Genomic DNA, 14,567 nt, shown 5'->3' with positions numbered 1-14,567 from the left:
TAATTGTTAAGGTGGCAGTTGGTGCCTCTTTAAAAAATCATATTAGAGGTTAATACTGGGCTTGGTATGATGGTCACTGTTTTTGAGGGTTTCATGTCTATGCAAGTTAAAAGCTGTACTTAGCAATTTAGCATAGTCAGGGTTTTGCAGGGTTCCCATTTAGGGGTTGATTATAAAATTCTTTAGAATATAGTTTTCAAGGAAGAATTGTACTCTTATCTTTAAAAAAAATCAGTTAAAAGTGATAATATTCCTGTTAGTCAAAATCCAGGCCTAAAGAGTTACTCTGGTTTTCCTAACAAGGGCAGGAAACTGACTCATAAAATATACATCAAGTAATAAAATCACTTAAGTTTCAAAGCATACATTTTTGAAAAACTATCTTTCCCAAATGGTCCTATGGATCAACTTTTGAAAGTTCACCCAAAAATTTGGGGATTTGATTTTTCTTGAAGATCTTAAGTGATGGATTGCCATGAAGTTTTGTTTGAATATGATTTTATAGTTTGAGATTTGGAAAAAGGCAGAGACTAACTCGGGATTTAGATACGCTAAAGGTTATACTGAGCTGTCAGTACATTTTGTTTGCCTCAAATGCTGAATATTCATTATATAAATAGTGGGATATTTTATATAGTGAATTGTATTCCTATTTAGGATGTCCATACTGTCATACTAGTTTTTATTTGAAGTAGAACACTATCTGTAGAAGTTGAGGAGCTCTAATCAGGTTGTGACTGTGCACTGTTGATAATATTATACTCCTCATGAGCACTTCTACCTTTATTACCTGGATTCTTAGAAGGGATTATTAAAATTTCTCCATCAGTGTTGAAGTTATTGTACTTGGTTTTGGTATGTTTTTTCAATGTTGCTGTGCTGTATAAATGTGATTTCAGTACATTGCCAGGTGAACTATGTATTTGCTTTGTTAACAATATATTTTAGAGCACTTTCTTGTCATTTTTACATATATCTTCCTAATGCATTTTTTAGACTAGTGACTCTGAGGTAGGGTAATTTTCAGTTTGTTTACTAAAGTCTTCTGTTGCATAAGTTCATTCAGCTCCACCAGAGCTTCTAGGCTGTTGATCTCTCCATTCTGTTCTCAGGCTTTGCCTTTCCTTCCTTGTCCATTATGATCCTCCTTATAGATTGCTGAAACTCTTTTCCCCCTTTCCCTTCTGGCACGCCCTCTCTGACTAGTCTCTGGCCCTCCTGGAATTATTTTCGTCTCTCTGCATGTACTGAGAACCTGACTGTTGTTAGGAGGAAATCACTCAGATGGGCTTATTGTAGTGGATCATGAGGTTGCAGTGACTCTAAGCTTCACTAGTCCCAATCCCGTAACCCTCCCTAGGACTCATCTTTGTCTGTCTTCATCCCTGTCTTCTTTCCCATTTTCTGCAATAGAAATTTCCAGTTTTTCTATGTTTAATATAATTTCTTTGTCTCTTCATTTTCTGAAAAATTCCTTACCTCGGATTTCATAGATTGAAGTTTACAAAACCTAACCGTGGATCCTGCCTAAGGCCACAGATCTAATTTTGTGCTTATAATTTTTTTTTGTTATCATAGTTCTTAAAAGTAACTTCCTCAGATTAGGAGCTTTAGGCTTCCCAACCTGGGTCCATTCCTACTACCACCTCATTCTTTTCTTTGTCACTCCAGGTAATAAAGGAATAATTTTGTTGATTAATCAATGGCTAGTGTGCTAATAATAAGAATCTCATCTTTTCATGCTTTCTCTCAGGTCTTTTTCTATCCTTTATCTTGCTTTTATTTCTGTATCTTTCGCTTCTTCCTTTCACTGTGTCATTCACAGCAATATTTAGACATGATCTGGTATTTCATATCTTTAAAATTTAAAAAAAAAATCCCTTCACATGTTCTTTTTCAGCTAATCTTATTCAGAAATAACCTCCTTTATTTAAAGATAGGATCTTGTTTTTATCTGCTATCTCTCCATTTATTTGACCTATCCCATTTTTATTTCTGGCTCCAGACCTCTTCTAAAAGGGGGCTTTTGAAGGTTGTTGATTTCCTAAATGTGTTAGTCCAATGGATAGTCCATTGGATCCCTCTCAATTCTCACTGAATTCTTACCAACTATTAGTGCTGTTGACTCCAATCCTTCTCCTCCTCCTCTTCCTTTTACCTGCTTTTTCATTGAAAATACTTCTCTGGCTTCTAGTCCACCATATTCTCATGCCTCTGTTGATACTTTTTAGGAATTATATTTGTAGTTTTTTTTTCTATATCTAAATGTAAGAGAGCCTTGGGACTCAGCTTAGATCCTCTTCCTCTTCTTGTTTGCTAATTCCTTGGGCAATCTCATTTACTCCCTTGATTTCCTGCTATGAATAAGCTGCTACTTATTCAGTTTATAGCTTCACATCAGTCTTAGTTACTGACTTATTTATGTCTTGCTCTTTGCAACGTAAAAATATCATGGGCCATTCTAAACCAATGATTTTCCCTGCTGCCTTAACACAAAAGTAAAAAAAAAAAAAAAAAAATCCTCTACTCTTCTTCACTGGTGCCCTTTCAGTGCATAAAAATCAGTTACTCATGCTCAAAATCTGAACCTTATTCTCGATACTTTCCTTTCTTTTCTGTTCCTCATCCTGCCTGTGAACCAGTCAATCAAGGCCTATTGGTGCTTCCTTTTGTATATATTAATAAATATGTGTATGTGTTACTTCATGTGTTTTTATACATTTATATTATTAACTCCTGTTCCATTCTACTTTTATTTATAGATGGATTCTATATAGTCACATACCAGCTTTATCACTTAACAGAAACCATAAGGATTTTCAAGAGATGTAAATCTGAGCCTCTTATTCCTATATATAATTATTCAGCAGTTTTCCATTATATTCAGAATATACTAGGAAAAAATTCTTAACAAGGGCTAGTAGACTTGGTTTAAGAATTTTGTTTTGATTCTTCCACCTAACTCTTCATTGTCATGTCCATGTTGCTCCCCTAAGCTATACTTCTTTCCCTTAATTCTTTAAACATGCCAAGTTCTCTGCAGCCTGAAAGTTTCTGGCTGTGCTGTTCTTGGCCAGGGATACTCTGGCTCTCCAATTCTGGCCTGGCTACCTCCTATTCACCTTTGCAGTCTCAGCATAAATGTCATTTTCCTGTGGAAGTCTTCCTTGCTTTACCCTCCTGCCCTAAAGACTAGATTTGCTCCCCTTCGAAATCTTCTCACAGCACTCTATCTCACCACTCCTTTTCTGACAGCTGTAATAATATTTGTTCATAGCTGTATGTGCAATTAATGTGCATATTGCATTTTTCCAAGAGGCTAAAAGTTTCCTTAGCTCAGAGACTCTATAACTTTTGTATGCTGCTATGCATATTCTCGATGTTAGTGTAGTATCTTGCCCTTAAAAGGTACTTTTTTAAAGAATAAACATATATACACACACACACACAAATATAATTACATATACACATATGAGTGTGTGATTAATATCTATAGCATAGCTGTATGTGAATATACTTATATGCATGTAGAAGCCAGTAGGAAAACAGTAGTAACTATAGCTGTCTGAAATGTTGGTTAGTTGCTCAGTCATGTCTGACTTTTTTTGCGGCCCATGGACTGCAGCATGCCAAGCTTCCCTATCATCATCTCCTGGAGTTTGCTCAAACTCATGTCTATTGAGTCGGTTTTGCCATCCAACCATCTCATCCTCTATTGTCCCCTTCTCCTCCTGCCTTCAGTCTTTTCCAGCATCAGGGTCTTTTCCAGTGAGTTGGCTCTTCACATCAAGTGGCCAAAATATTGGAGCTTCAGCTTCAGCATCAGTCCTTCCAATGGATATTCAAGGTTGATTTCCTTTAGGATTGACTAGTTTGATATCCTTGCAGTCCAAGGGACTCTCAGGAGACTCTTCCAGCACCACAGTTCAAAGGCATTAATTCTTTGGGGCTCAGCATTCTTTATGGTCCAACTCTCACATCCGTACATGACTGCTGGAAAAACCATAGCTTTGACTATACAGACCTTTGTAGGCAAAGTAATATCTCTGCTTTTTAATATGCTGTCTAGGTTTGCCATTGCTTCTCTTCCAAGGAGCAAGTGTCTTTTTTAATTTCATGGCTGCAGTCACCATCTACAGAGATTTGGGAGCCCAGGAAAATAAAGTCTGTCAATGTTTCCATTGTTTGCCCATCCATTTGCCTGAAATGTAAACATTTGTTTCCCCATCTATTTGTCTAAAACATAAACAGGTATAGTTTTTAGGTTGAGGAGATAATATATACATTTATTTACTTTTTGGAAGCTAAAAGGCCATATTGAGGAATATAAATTTCTCCTCTCTTATAGGTAAAAAATTTGAAAATACTGAAATGTTTGGTCAGTACCCACTTCAGGTCAATGGATTCAAAGATCTACATGAATGCCTAGAAGCTGCTATGATTGAAGGAGAAATTGAGTCTTTACATTCAGAAAATTCAGGAAAATCCGGTCAAGAGGTGAGTTTAGCATCTTCATTCTCCTTCCCTATAAGTCTCTTATACAGTGTTGTGAAGTAAGGCTCTAACTGTATAGCTACCTAATAATTGAGAGAATAATCAGAAAATGTTTTTGAATTTAATTATGGTAATTTAGACATTTTGGGGAAAACTGCAGAGTCAGTACAGTCTATAATCTATGTTAACTTTTCGTTTAAAGTGTTTTCTCAAAATTTTATGTTAAAATCCTCATTTAGGACATTGTTCAGTCTTTTAAGACTTTTTCAGTCCAGGTACCAGCCATTAGAGCATGCTAGTGCTGGTAGTAAGGAAGAAAAACACTGATGTTAGAGTGGAATTCTGTATAGACATATGTTCAGTCAGTCGCTCAGTCGTGTCCGACTCTTTTTGACCCCATGAATCGCAGCACACCAGGCCTCCCTGTCCATCACCATCTCCCGGAGTTCACTCAAACTCACGTCCATCAAGTCAACGATGCCATCCAGCCATCTCATCCTCTGTCGTCCCCTTCTCCTCCTGCCCCCAATCCCTCCCAGCATCAGAGTCTTTTCCAATGAGTCAACTCTTCGCATGAGGTGGCCAAAGTATTGGAGTTTCAGCCTCAGCATCAGTCCTTCCAATGAACACCCAGGACTGTTCTCCTTTAGGATGGACTGGTTGGATCTCCTTGCATTCCAAAGGACTCTCAAGAGTCTTCTCCAACACCACAGTTCAAAAGCATCAATTCTTCAGCACTCGGCTTTCTTCACAGTCCATGTTACTTACACCAAATATGTTGGAATGTGTCAGGCCCAAGGAGGCAACACCACGTGGACGCCTTTTCTTGTAAAATTACTGTGTAATTGCCTGAAAGGCAGATGGAAGAACTTGCTTCCTCAAGAAAGAGAATTAAAATAGATATTACAAACCTATTTATCTGTCTCCACTGCCTCTGTCTTGTAACCTATGTTCATCTCTCGATTCATCTCTCTAGCTCCGTCTGTATATCCTTTCATCCATGTATTCATCCAGAATATTAGAAAGGAAAGGACGGATCATGTGCTCCAAAATCAGTCATCATTAAGCAGTTGCTGCTAGCTGTCTAGATGTAAGCTCTGCAGGGGTTCACCACTCTGTCCCTTGGATAGTATGGTCTCTGTCTTATAGCCCTGTTACCAGCAGATAGAAGTACATAACACGTGTTGACTGAGTGAAACGTCTCAGTAATATTAAAAAAGTTTCCAAGGTTTTTATCTTTGAATAGGCACTTAATAATTATTAAGTGATTACATCTCTTCTTATCTAAAGAGGGCCTAGGTTCTTATGTCTTTGAGAATCAATTGTTTTTATTTGAATTATGTGCTTTTTAAAAAAGATGTAATTTCTAATGCCATCCTCATCTCCTGTGTCCCCTCACACATTCAAACAAAAAGGAAATAAGTATTCATTATTTTTTGCCTTTTTCTTTTTTTGAGAGAGAGAAAATATTTGAAATAGTTTTTCTGTCTACATGTAGTTTAGTTGCTAAGTCATGTCCAGTTCTTGCAACCCCAGGGACTGTAGCCCACCGGCTCCTCTGCCCTTGGAATTTCCCGGGCAAAAATACTGGAGTGGGTTGCCATGCCCACCTCCGGGGATCTTCCCAACCCAGGGATGGAACCCAGGTCTCCTACATTGCAGGCAAGTTCTTTACCAGCTGAGCTGATGGTAGGTGTGCCTACCTCATGTGTCTACGTCATAGATCACCTACTTCAGTGATTCTTAGCAGATGCCTAGATTCCACCTCAAAGCTATCAAATCGGAATCTAGGGATGAGCGCCAAAGCTCCACAGGTGACTCTGATAATAGACCTTTAATTAAGACTACTTAAATGAAGCTTATTTATCTTACTGATTGGGAAACAGATCTTTAAACATTAGAACTTTCTAAGGATCCGCAAGGGGAACAGGAAAACAGAGCTTTGTAAAGTGCAGTCTGTTTGCTATTAAATAGAAGAATGGTGGATTTGTGCAGGGAGAGAAGGAATGGCTTTTTCCTTACAATGTTACAGTAGCTTATAAATGAAACATGCTATGATTTATTGGTAAATAATGTAATAATAAGTAAATAATATTCCTCACATATTCCTAGCTTTTGAAAATATTTTTCTTACATTGAATGTCATCATTTATTTTTTAGAAGATTTAGTTTGTTTTCTGTCTTTGGCTTCGTACTCTGACTGCCCTATACTGCAATATATATTTTCTGCCTTGATTTTCCCACCTAGCCTAAGGTATACAGTGGCTTGTCATCTTCTCTAGTCTCTAAATTCAGTTCCTAAGATAATAGGAACTAAGTAATAGCTAGTTCCTCAATAATAGCGAATATGATTACCTGTGATTCCTAATTCAGTCGCCTAGATTTGCTGGACATGGTAGTTTCAATAACTCAATCTACTTTAAGTGACTATCACTGACCAGAGTAGAATATCTTAAAAGTTTTTAGTAACACCCTTAAATAATAGTTTCATTCCATTGTGTCCTTCAGAAAAACCTATTTTATTTCTCCATAAACACCAATGAGTAGCATCTTAGACTTGTTTCTAAATTGGCATAACCCCTGATGTTAATACCTTTTATTTCTTATGCTATTATTTAATAAAAATTATTGATTTTACTTTGATGCAGCAAACATTAAAAAAACTTTTTTTTGCAAAACAGCTGTGGCTAACTAATATAGGAAGACTTCTAGTCTCCATAACTGCTATGGTAAAACATTCAGTGGGCTATAAGAATTTATATTTCTTTAATGACATACCAAGAATCAACTGAATAAATTAAAAATGATTATATGTAAAATAATTACTACCAATATTTTTTCTAAATCATAACTTTTAATTAAATGGTATGTCATTTATAGATGAGTTAATCTCTCCATGAAACCTGGAACTTTATGTCATTTATAGATGAGTTAGTCTCTCCGAGAAACCTGGAACTACCTTTTTGGTTGCCTGTTGGTGAGAAAGAATTTCAAAGAGTAAATATCTCACTTCTGGTGTAGGTATTCACTACTAATGCTATGATGTGCATCCTTTTAAGTGTGTACATATAGATGTTTGTATTTGTACATACTATTTTGAGACTTGCATTGTTTTTTACTTACCAGTATATTGTGAACATCCTTCCATGTCAATATATAGCTTTACATCATTCTTTTTAGAACCTGCATAGTATCACCATAGCTAGTATTTATAAAATTAAATTGATTTAATTCTTCTGTGAAACTATTGGATAAAGAATTATTTCAAAGAATGTCTTTCTATAAATAACCTTGTGCACTTTGGAATGAAGGATAGTTAGAAATGGAATCTTTAGGTCACAGGGCATACTCGTTCAGAAGTGTAAGTACTGCCAAATTTCCCTTCAGGGTTGTACACATAGTCAAAGTGCTGAGAGAAATTTTACAGAGCTTTAGCTAAAAACTACATTGCAGAAATAATACCTACATGTGCCGTGTTAGATATATGTAGATGTTATATAGGAAACAAATAGGGCAAAGGAGTGAAGATAGTCAAATGACTGAAATTGAGGTTTGAATTCCAATTGGAAGTTTTCTCCTCTAAGGCTTAGTTACATCCTAGCTTTGTTTGATGTGCTATGGGGAATTTGCAGTAATAGGTCTGTCTTTTTCTTATTTTTCCCCCCAATATACATGTAATCTCACAAAAGCAAGATAGTTAAATCATATTAATAGAAGAATACGCTATTTACTCATAAAAATGACTACATTCTCTCTGGAAAATATTTTAACAGGTCAGATTTATATTTAGAGTAAATTCAGAAGTACTTTTGTTGCCAGTACTGATAATCTAAGTTCATTTTTACTAACTGCAAAAATCTATTACCCCTGTCCATTCGTTTTATAATGTAGTAATAATAAAAGTAATAATGATGAGATATCAAGAGTATAAGCATCATTTTTACCTTTAGTGACCTGTGTTTCACAAAATTCATGGCTTATCAGAGAATTAAGTATAGGTTGTTACTAAATGGGGAAATATTTTGAAAGGAAAAAAATGTCTTGTTTTATATTATTTAAAATTCTCTTTTATATACTGCTGTACTTATAATCTAAAATCACAGAGCTCAACACACCCATAATATTTTTTTTAATGAATTTAGGGAATGTCTGGCTATCCCTTCTTGTCCTGAGCAGCATTAAAATGAAAAAGTGAAACCATGTAGTAGGAAAATCCTGTAGTAGGAAAAAACTGTCATTGCTGTTAGATTAAACAAATCTACACAGAGACATGACGTATTATGAACATGCTTTCATAAGATATGGAACCTGTTTCCTGGACTGTTATGGCCTACAGAAAAGCATACCACCAAATTGGGTCATTTCATTTCTGTTGGCCGTTATAGGTTTCCATTAATTAAGGTATGTTCGTTATTTAAAGCGAAACAGTAAGCATACCTTAATAGTTATATTTAATTTTAAATAGTAACATTTAAACCATTGCAAGAAAAAATGAAGGTAATAGTGTTTGAAATCTACTTTTTGAGTATTATGAAGTTGAATAGAGAGTATCATCCTAAGACATCAAAAGTGTCCCTTGTGATATGTGTAGAGTGTATTTTAATTCTTGATAGTAACTTTCAGTTCAGTTCAGTTCAGTTCAGTCGCTCAGTCATGTCCGACTCTTTGCGACCCCATGAGTCGCAGCGCGCCAGGCCTCCCTGTCCATCACCAACTCCTGGAGTTCACTCAGACTCACATCCATCGAGTCCGTGATGCCATCCAGCTATCTCATCCTCTGTCATCCCCTTCTCCTCCTGCCCCCAATCCCTCCCAGCATCAGAGTCTTTTCCAATGAGTCAACTTTTCACGAGGTGGCCAAAGTACTGGAGCTTCAGCTTTAGCATCATTCCTTCCAAAGAAATCCCAGGGCTGATCTCCTTCAGAATGGACTGGTTGGATCTCCTTGCAGTCCAAGGGACTCTCAAGAGTCTTCTCCAACATCACAGTTCAAAAGCATCAATTCTTCGGCACTCTGCCTTCTTCACAGTCCAACTCTCACATCCATACATGACCACAGGAAAAACCATAGCCTTGATTAGACGGACCTTAGTCGGCAAAATAATGTCTCTGCTTTTGAATATGCTATCTAGGTTGGTCATAACTTTTCTTCCAAGGAGTAAGCGTCTTTTAATTTCCTGGCTGCAGTCACCATCTGCAGTGATTTTGGAGCCCCCCAAAATAAAAGTCTGACACTGTTTCCACTGTTTCCCCATCTATTTCCCATGAAGTGATGGGACCGGATGCCATGATCTTTGTTTTCTGAATGTTGAGCTTTAAGCCAACTTTTTCTCTCTCCTCTTTCACTTTCATCAAGAGGCTTTTTAGCTCCTCTTCACTTTCTGCCATAGGTGTGGATTAAAACTAACTGAAAAAAAACCCAAAAAAACACCTCGCCAAAGCAAATAGGCAAACTTTGCTCAAGAAATTTTAAAACTTAAGGGATATTTCTAATATTAGATCTTTCATAGCTTTCTCTTGTCAGTTTCAGATAATATCCATGTAAAACAAATTACTTCAACTTCAGCTATCAGTAAAAGATGAACCAACTCCAACTCAGGAAATCTCAGTTCAAGTAATCATTAGCATTTTGTTTTTTTGTAACCAAGCTGTGTGGCATGTGGAATCTTAGTTTTCTGACTAGGGATTGAACCCTAGACCTGTGAATCTTAACCACTGGGCCAACAGGGAAGTATGAAATAGTTTTGAATAACCATTTACTTTAACTGATTTTGTTTAGTGAAAAGTAGCAACTTACAAGATCATATTCAATTTGCCAAATGTGCATTTTCCTGCTTTTTTTTCCTCTCTTGGATGTTTAAATTAGCATACTGAACTTATTGACATTTATGTGGTGACATCTTGTGGCCCTTGAAAATACCATAAATAATATAGTATGCTGCAATATAGTATGCCTTCTTTTTACAGAAGGACACTGCACAGCTTAAAATAAACATTTAAAAAATACTTACTACATTATTTTATACTTCTTTATTTGTTGATTCACAAGTTTTTTAATTTTTCTTTCTCTTTAAATAAATATGGTTTATGTAAAGCTTGAATCTGTTTGTTAAAATAACTCTGAAGTTCTGTTGCATTTTATGCTTAATTGAACAGTTGCCAAAGTGTGGAGGAGTTGCCTCATAGCAAGCAGACATTCGAATCTTTAAGCACTAGTAATTTTTAAAGTAAGTGCTGTATTTGATAGTAATTGATCTCTTTCTTAAATGTGCCAAAATTCTAGTAGGAACATTAAATTTAAAACAAGGAAGTATAAGTTTCTAGCTTTATCATGAGAATTGTGGTCTTTTATGCTATAAAATGTTTTTTTCTTTTGTATATTGCATCTTACAAGTAGCTTCCTCACAGGTTTTTGACAGTGTGGTTGATTATATTAAGTATATGTGTCATTCCTGGTAATAACTGTGACATAAGATTGAAGAAGCCAGAAAAATTGAGATACGAAGCCATACTTTCATTCAGTGTTTTTCACTTTGGGTTTGAAATTCTAATGTAAAGAATTACCGATGAAGAAGAGTCATCAGAAGATTTTTCTCTTTCCTGTGTGTTATCCTACTGGAATTTTCAAATGGTGTCAAAAACTTTTAGAAAGAAGTTGAGTTTTAACTAAATTGCATACACAGTCAGTTATCTGTGATGTTAGCGTTATGATGATGCACGTAAAAATGCCACTGCTCACGAACATTCTGTGCCTAAAATTGTAGTGGAGGAAATAAAAAGGTTGTGTTAAGGTGTTTTTTTTTTTTTTTTCTTTCAGCATTGGTTTACTGAACTACCACCTGTGTTAACATTTGAATTGTCAAGATTTGAATTTAATCAGGCACTGGGAAGACCAGAAAAAATTCACAATAAATTAGAATTTCCTCAAGTTTTATATCTGGACAGGTATGACTTGGTATACAACATAATTTAGTTTTGAAACAATTTAGTATCCAAGTAAAGAGTTATTATTCTCAGAGAAAATTTTTGCTTAATTTCCTTAAAAAGTTTTACTTTTTGCATAATGTTTCTAATACCATTTGTCAAGGAAAATGGAGTTCTTTTTTCATTTAGAAAAGTGTAGTTACTGGGAATAATGTTATAAGGAAAAATATTAATTTGTATTCTCTAATGTTTTATTATAAAATTTTAGATGAGTTAATCTTCTGTGGTGGTGGCTAGACTTAATATTGTATCTATTTCTTGTTTGGAAATACTGATAATTGCTGTATTTCTTTTCCCTGATAGATACATGCATAGAAACAGAGAAATAACAAGAATTAAGAGGGAAGAGATCAAGAGGCTAAAAGATTACCTCACAGTATTACAACAAAGACTTGAAAGGTATTGGAACTTTTATGAAATTATGAACTCACTATAGGAACTCATATTCTTAATGTCTGCTTAGTTTTAATTTAAAATTCTCTTTGAATGACTTGTGATCCTACATATAGATAATCATTCTGGATGGATATTTTGCTTGAATTGGAGAAGGAAATGGCAACCCGCTCCAGTGTTCTTGCCTGCAGAATCTCAGGGACAGGGGAGCCTGGTGGGCTGCCATCTATGGGGTCACGCAGAGTCAGACACGACTGAAGCGACTTAGCAGCGGCAGCAGTTTAGGCTTGAGTTTTGCTAGAGACTAAAATAATTCATAGTTGGCATTAGAAAATTATTATTTAAAATTAAATATTCCTACTGTCAAGAGATAATACTCATGGTACTGAAAGTACAAAGTTAAACTAACTTATGATTGAGGTTTCTTCTTGTGTGAGGTTAAATACTACTCTTGAGACTTCTATTAATAAATGATAACTGAGTTTTTCTCCTTAACACTGAAGATACAAGCACAGATGCCTATGAGCTTTATAAAGAATAATGGAATCTTTATAAAGAAGGGAAGCAAGTCAAGTGAGCAGAGGGAGTCAGAGAGCACAGCCCTGTGGAAAGATGGTGCCTGCCATCTATACTAGGCCCTGCCATGTGTGAATATCAACTCCCTGTTGTCTAGAGCTTTAGATTATTTCCAAAAGAAGCCAGAATCTGGACTATCAAATAGTCTGTAGTTCAGACAGAAGTCTACAGGTTAAAATGTGCTCTGAAAGATCCGAGTTTGCAACCTCTGATCTAATCTGTATCCCCTTGTTTTACTATTCACTTGAAAATAAGTGATCTAAAGCTTTTAATATAAAATATGTTATTTTTCAATAGTTTTAATTCTTAAAAGGTATCAATAATCATATTGAAATATAATCAGAGGTAAAAGGAGGGGGATACTTTAAGCCATTATCTTAAGACCAGATGACAGATCTAAAAATAAAAAGCCTGAGGAGATGAAAATGTCAGTTTTCATTTTACTGTTAGATTATAACTTACAGCAGCATTTGAAATTTATAACAGTGTATATACACATTCAGTCTTCTCAGCTTTGGTTTTGTTCCTCTAGAGAACATTTAACTTATTTCTTGAATGTATAAGTAGTTTTACCATCATTTGAAAGCAAAATTAATTTCACTATTGAAGAATATTAAAGTGTTTTTGTAATGTTTTAGAACAATTATTGAAATAAGTGTACTTTTTACACAAATTTAAGCATTCATGCATCTTATGGTTAACAGATATTTAAGCTATGGTTCGGGTCCCAAACGATTTCCCTTGGTGGATGTTCTGCAGTACGCCTTGGAATTTGCTTCAAGTAAACCTGTTTGCACTTCTCCTGTTGATGATATTGATGCTAGTTCCCCATCTAGTGGTTCCGTACCATCACAGACATTACCAAGGTAAAAAGTTTTCTTGGTAGAAGAGATAGCTGTGTTCCTGTATTATGTAATATTGTAATTGATACCTTTAAAGAAGGTTTTTATAAAATGCACGTTGTGCTTTATTTTAGTGAACTTAGAAGAGTGTGTAGGTCTTCTAGGGACTTTCTTATTTCATTGGATTTCATTGGATTTCAATGGATTTTTTATGGCTGTGGATTAAAAGTTTCGTATTTTTTTCCATTCAGAATTATACTTTAGGCTGTTTTGGTATGTATATAAGCCTTCCTTTCATCCATGAAAATACTACTATTAAATGGGAATTTTTTTCTGTAGTGTGAGCTGAAAAGGATCAGCAAAGGAAAGTTTTATAAATCTGGTATATGTATGATTTGTATAAGTAAATACTATTGAGCCATTTACAATATAAAGCCCCAGTTTTATCCTTATAATAATGTAGTTCCATGTAGTAAGAATCTCATTTGGATGTTACATTAATCCACATACTTCTTTTTTTTTTTTTAACTTTTTTCTTTATTAATTATAAGCCAACTTAATATTGTTTATTTAGCACTTAATCTTTGTCCAGAGCTTCAGTTTGGAAAGTTTAATAATGAATATTCTATGCTTGAAAAATGCAGCACAACAGACCAACAGGGGGCTCCTTCTTCAGAACTGCCAAGCACGTCACCCGCGTCAATAGCTGCCATTTCATCAAGATCAGTAATACACAAACCATTCACTCAGTCCCGGATACCTCCAGACTTGCCCATGCATCCGGCACCAAGGCACATAACAGAAGAAGAACTCTCTGTGCTGGAAAGCTGTTTACATCGCTGGAGGACAGAAATAGAAAATGACACCAGAGGTAAGAAGCTTCTCATAGCAGAACTACTCTCACCTCAGATGGACATGGTTAATGTGAAAATTGAGAAGGGAGGTCATCTCTGGATTTCATATGTAAATATTAAAAATGGGATTTTTTTGTTTTTTTTTTTCCCCCCCTTTCAAAGTGTTTTCTATAAGATGAGCTCATTTGGCTTCCTTTTTTATGATCTTAATATCAGTTTTAGAGAGACCAAAAGATTTTCCTTGGATTACTTAGCTGATTAATGACCTAGCAGATGGTCTGATTTTCTGGTTTAGTGCTCTAAATTTATATCAAGCTGGTATTCACAGGTACTCCACTGGTGAAACATCATCTAGCATCAGATTTTGTACATAACCAACTATATTACCTCCCTTGATGCCTGTGCTGAGTTCAAGTGAAAAACA

At 35.4% G+C, this 14,567-nt stretch overlaps 1 protein-coding gene across 1 annotated transcript in view; it reads left to right on the top strand.

Annotated features, from left to right (window-relative positions):
- The window catches only part of USP25 (ubiquitin specific peptidase 25), a 165,575-nt gene that overhangs the window by 87,661 nt on the left and 63,347 nt on the right, over positions 1-14,567 (top strand). The window contains exons 10-14 of the mRNA XM_052650201.1: positions 4,349-4,497; positions 11,312-11,439; positions 11,782-11,877; positions 13,152-13,313; positions 13,934-14,160. Of these exons, the coding sequence (XP_052506161.1) occupies positions 4,349-4,497; positions 11,312-11,439; positions 11,782-11,877; positions 13,152-13,313; positions 13,934-14,160 (762 nt within the window). The remainder of the gene's footprint in view (positions 1-4,348; positions 4,498-11,311; positions 11,440-11,781; positions 11,878-13,151; positions 13,314-13,933; positions 14,161-14,567) is intronic.

This window comes from Budorcas taxicolor, chromosome 1 (genome assembly GCF_023091745.1).
Source record: "Budorcas taxicolor isolate Tak-1 chromosome 1, Takin1.1, whole genome shotgun sequence".
NCBI classification, from domain to species: domain Eukaryota; kingdom Metazoa; phylum Chordata; class Mammalia; order Artiodactyla; family Bovidae; genus Budorcas; species Budorcas taxicolor.
This window is presented reverse-complemented; position numbering and strand designations above follow the sequence as displayed.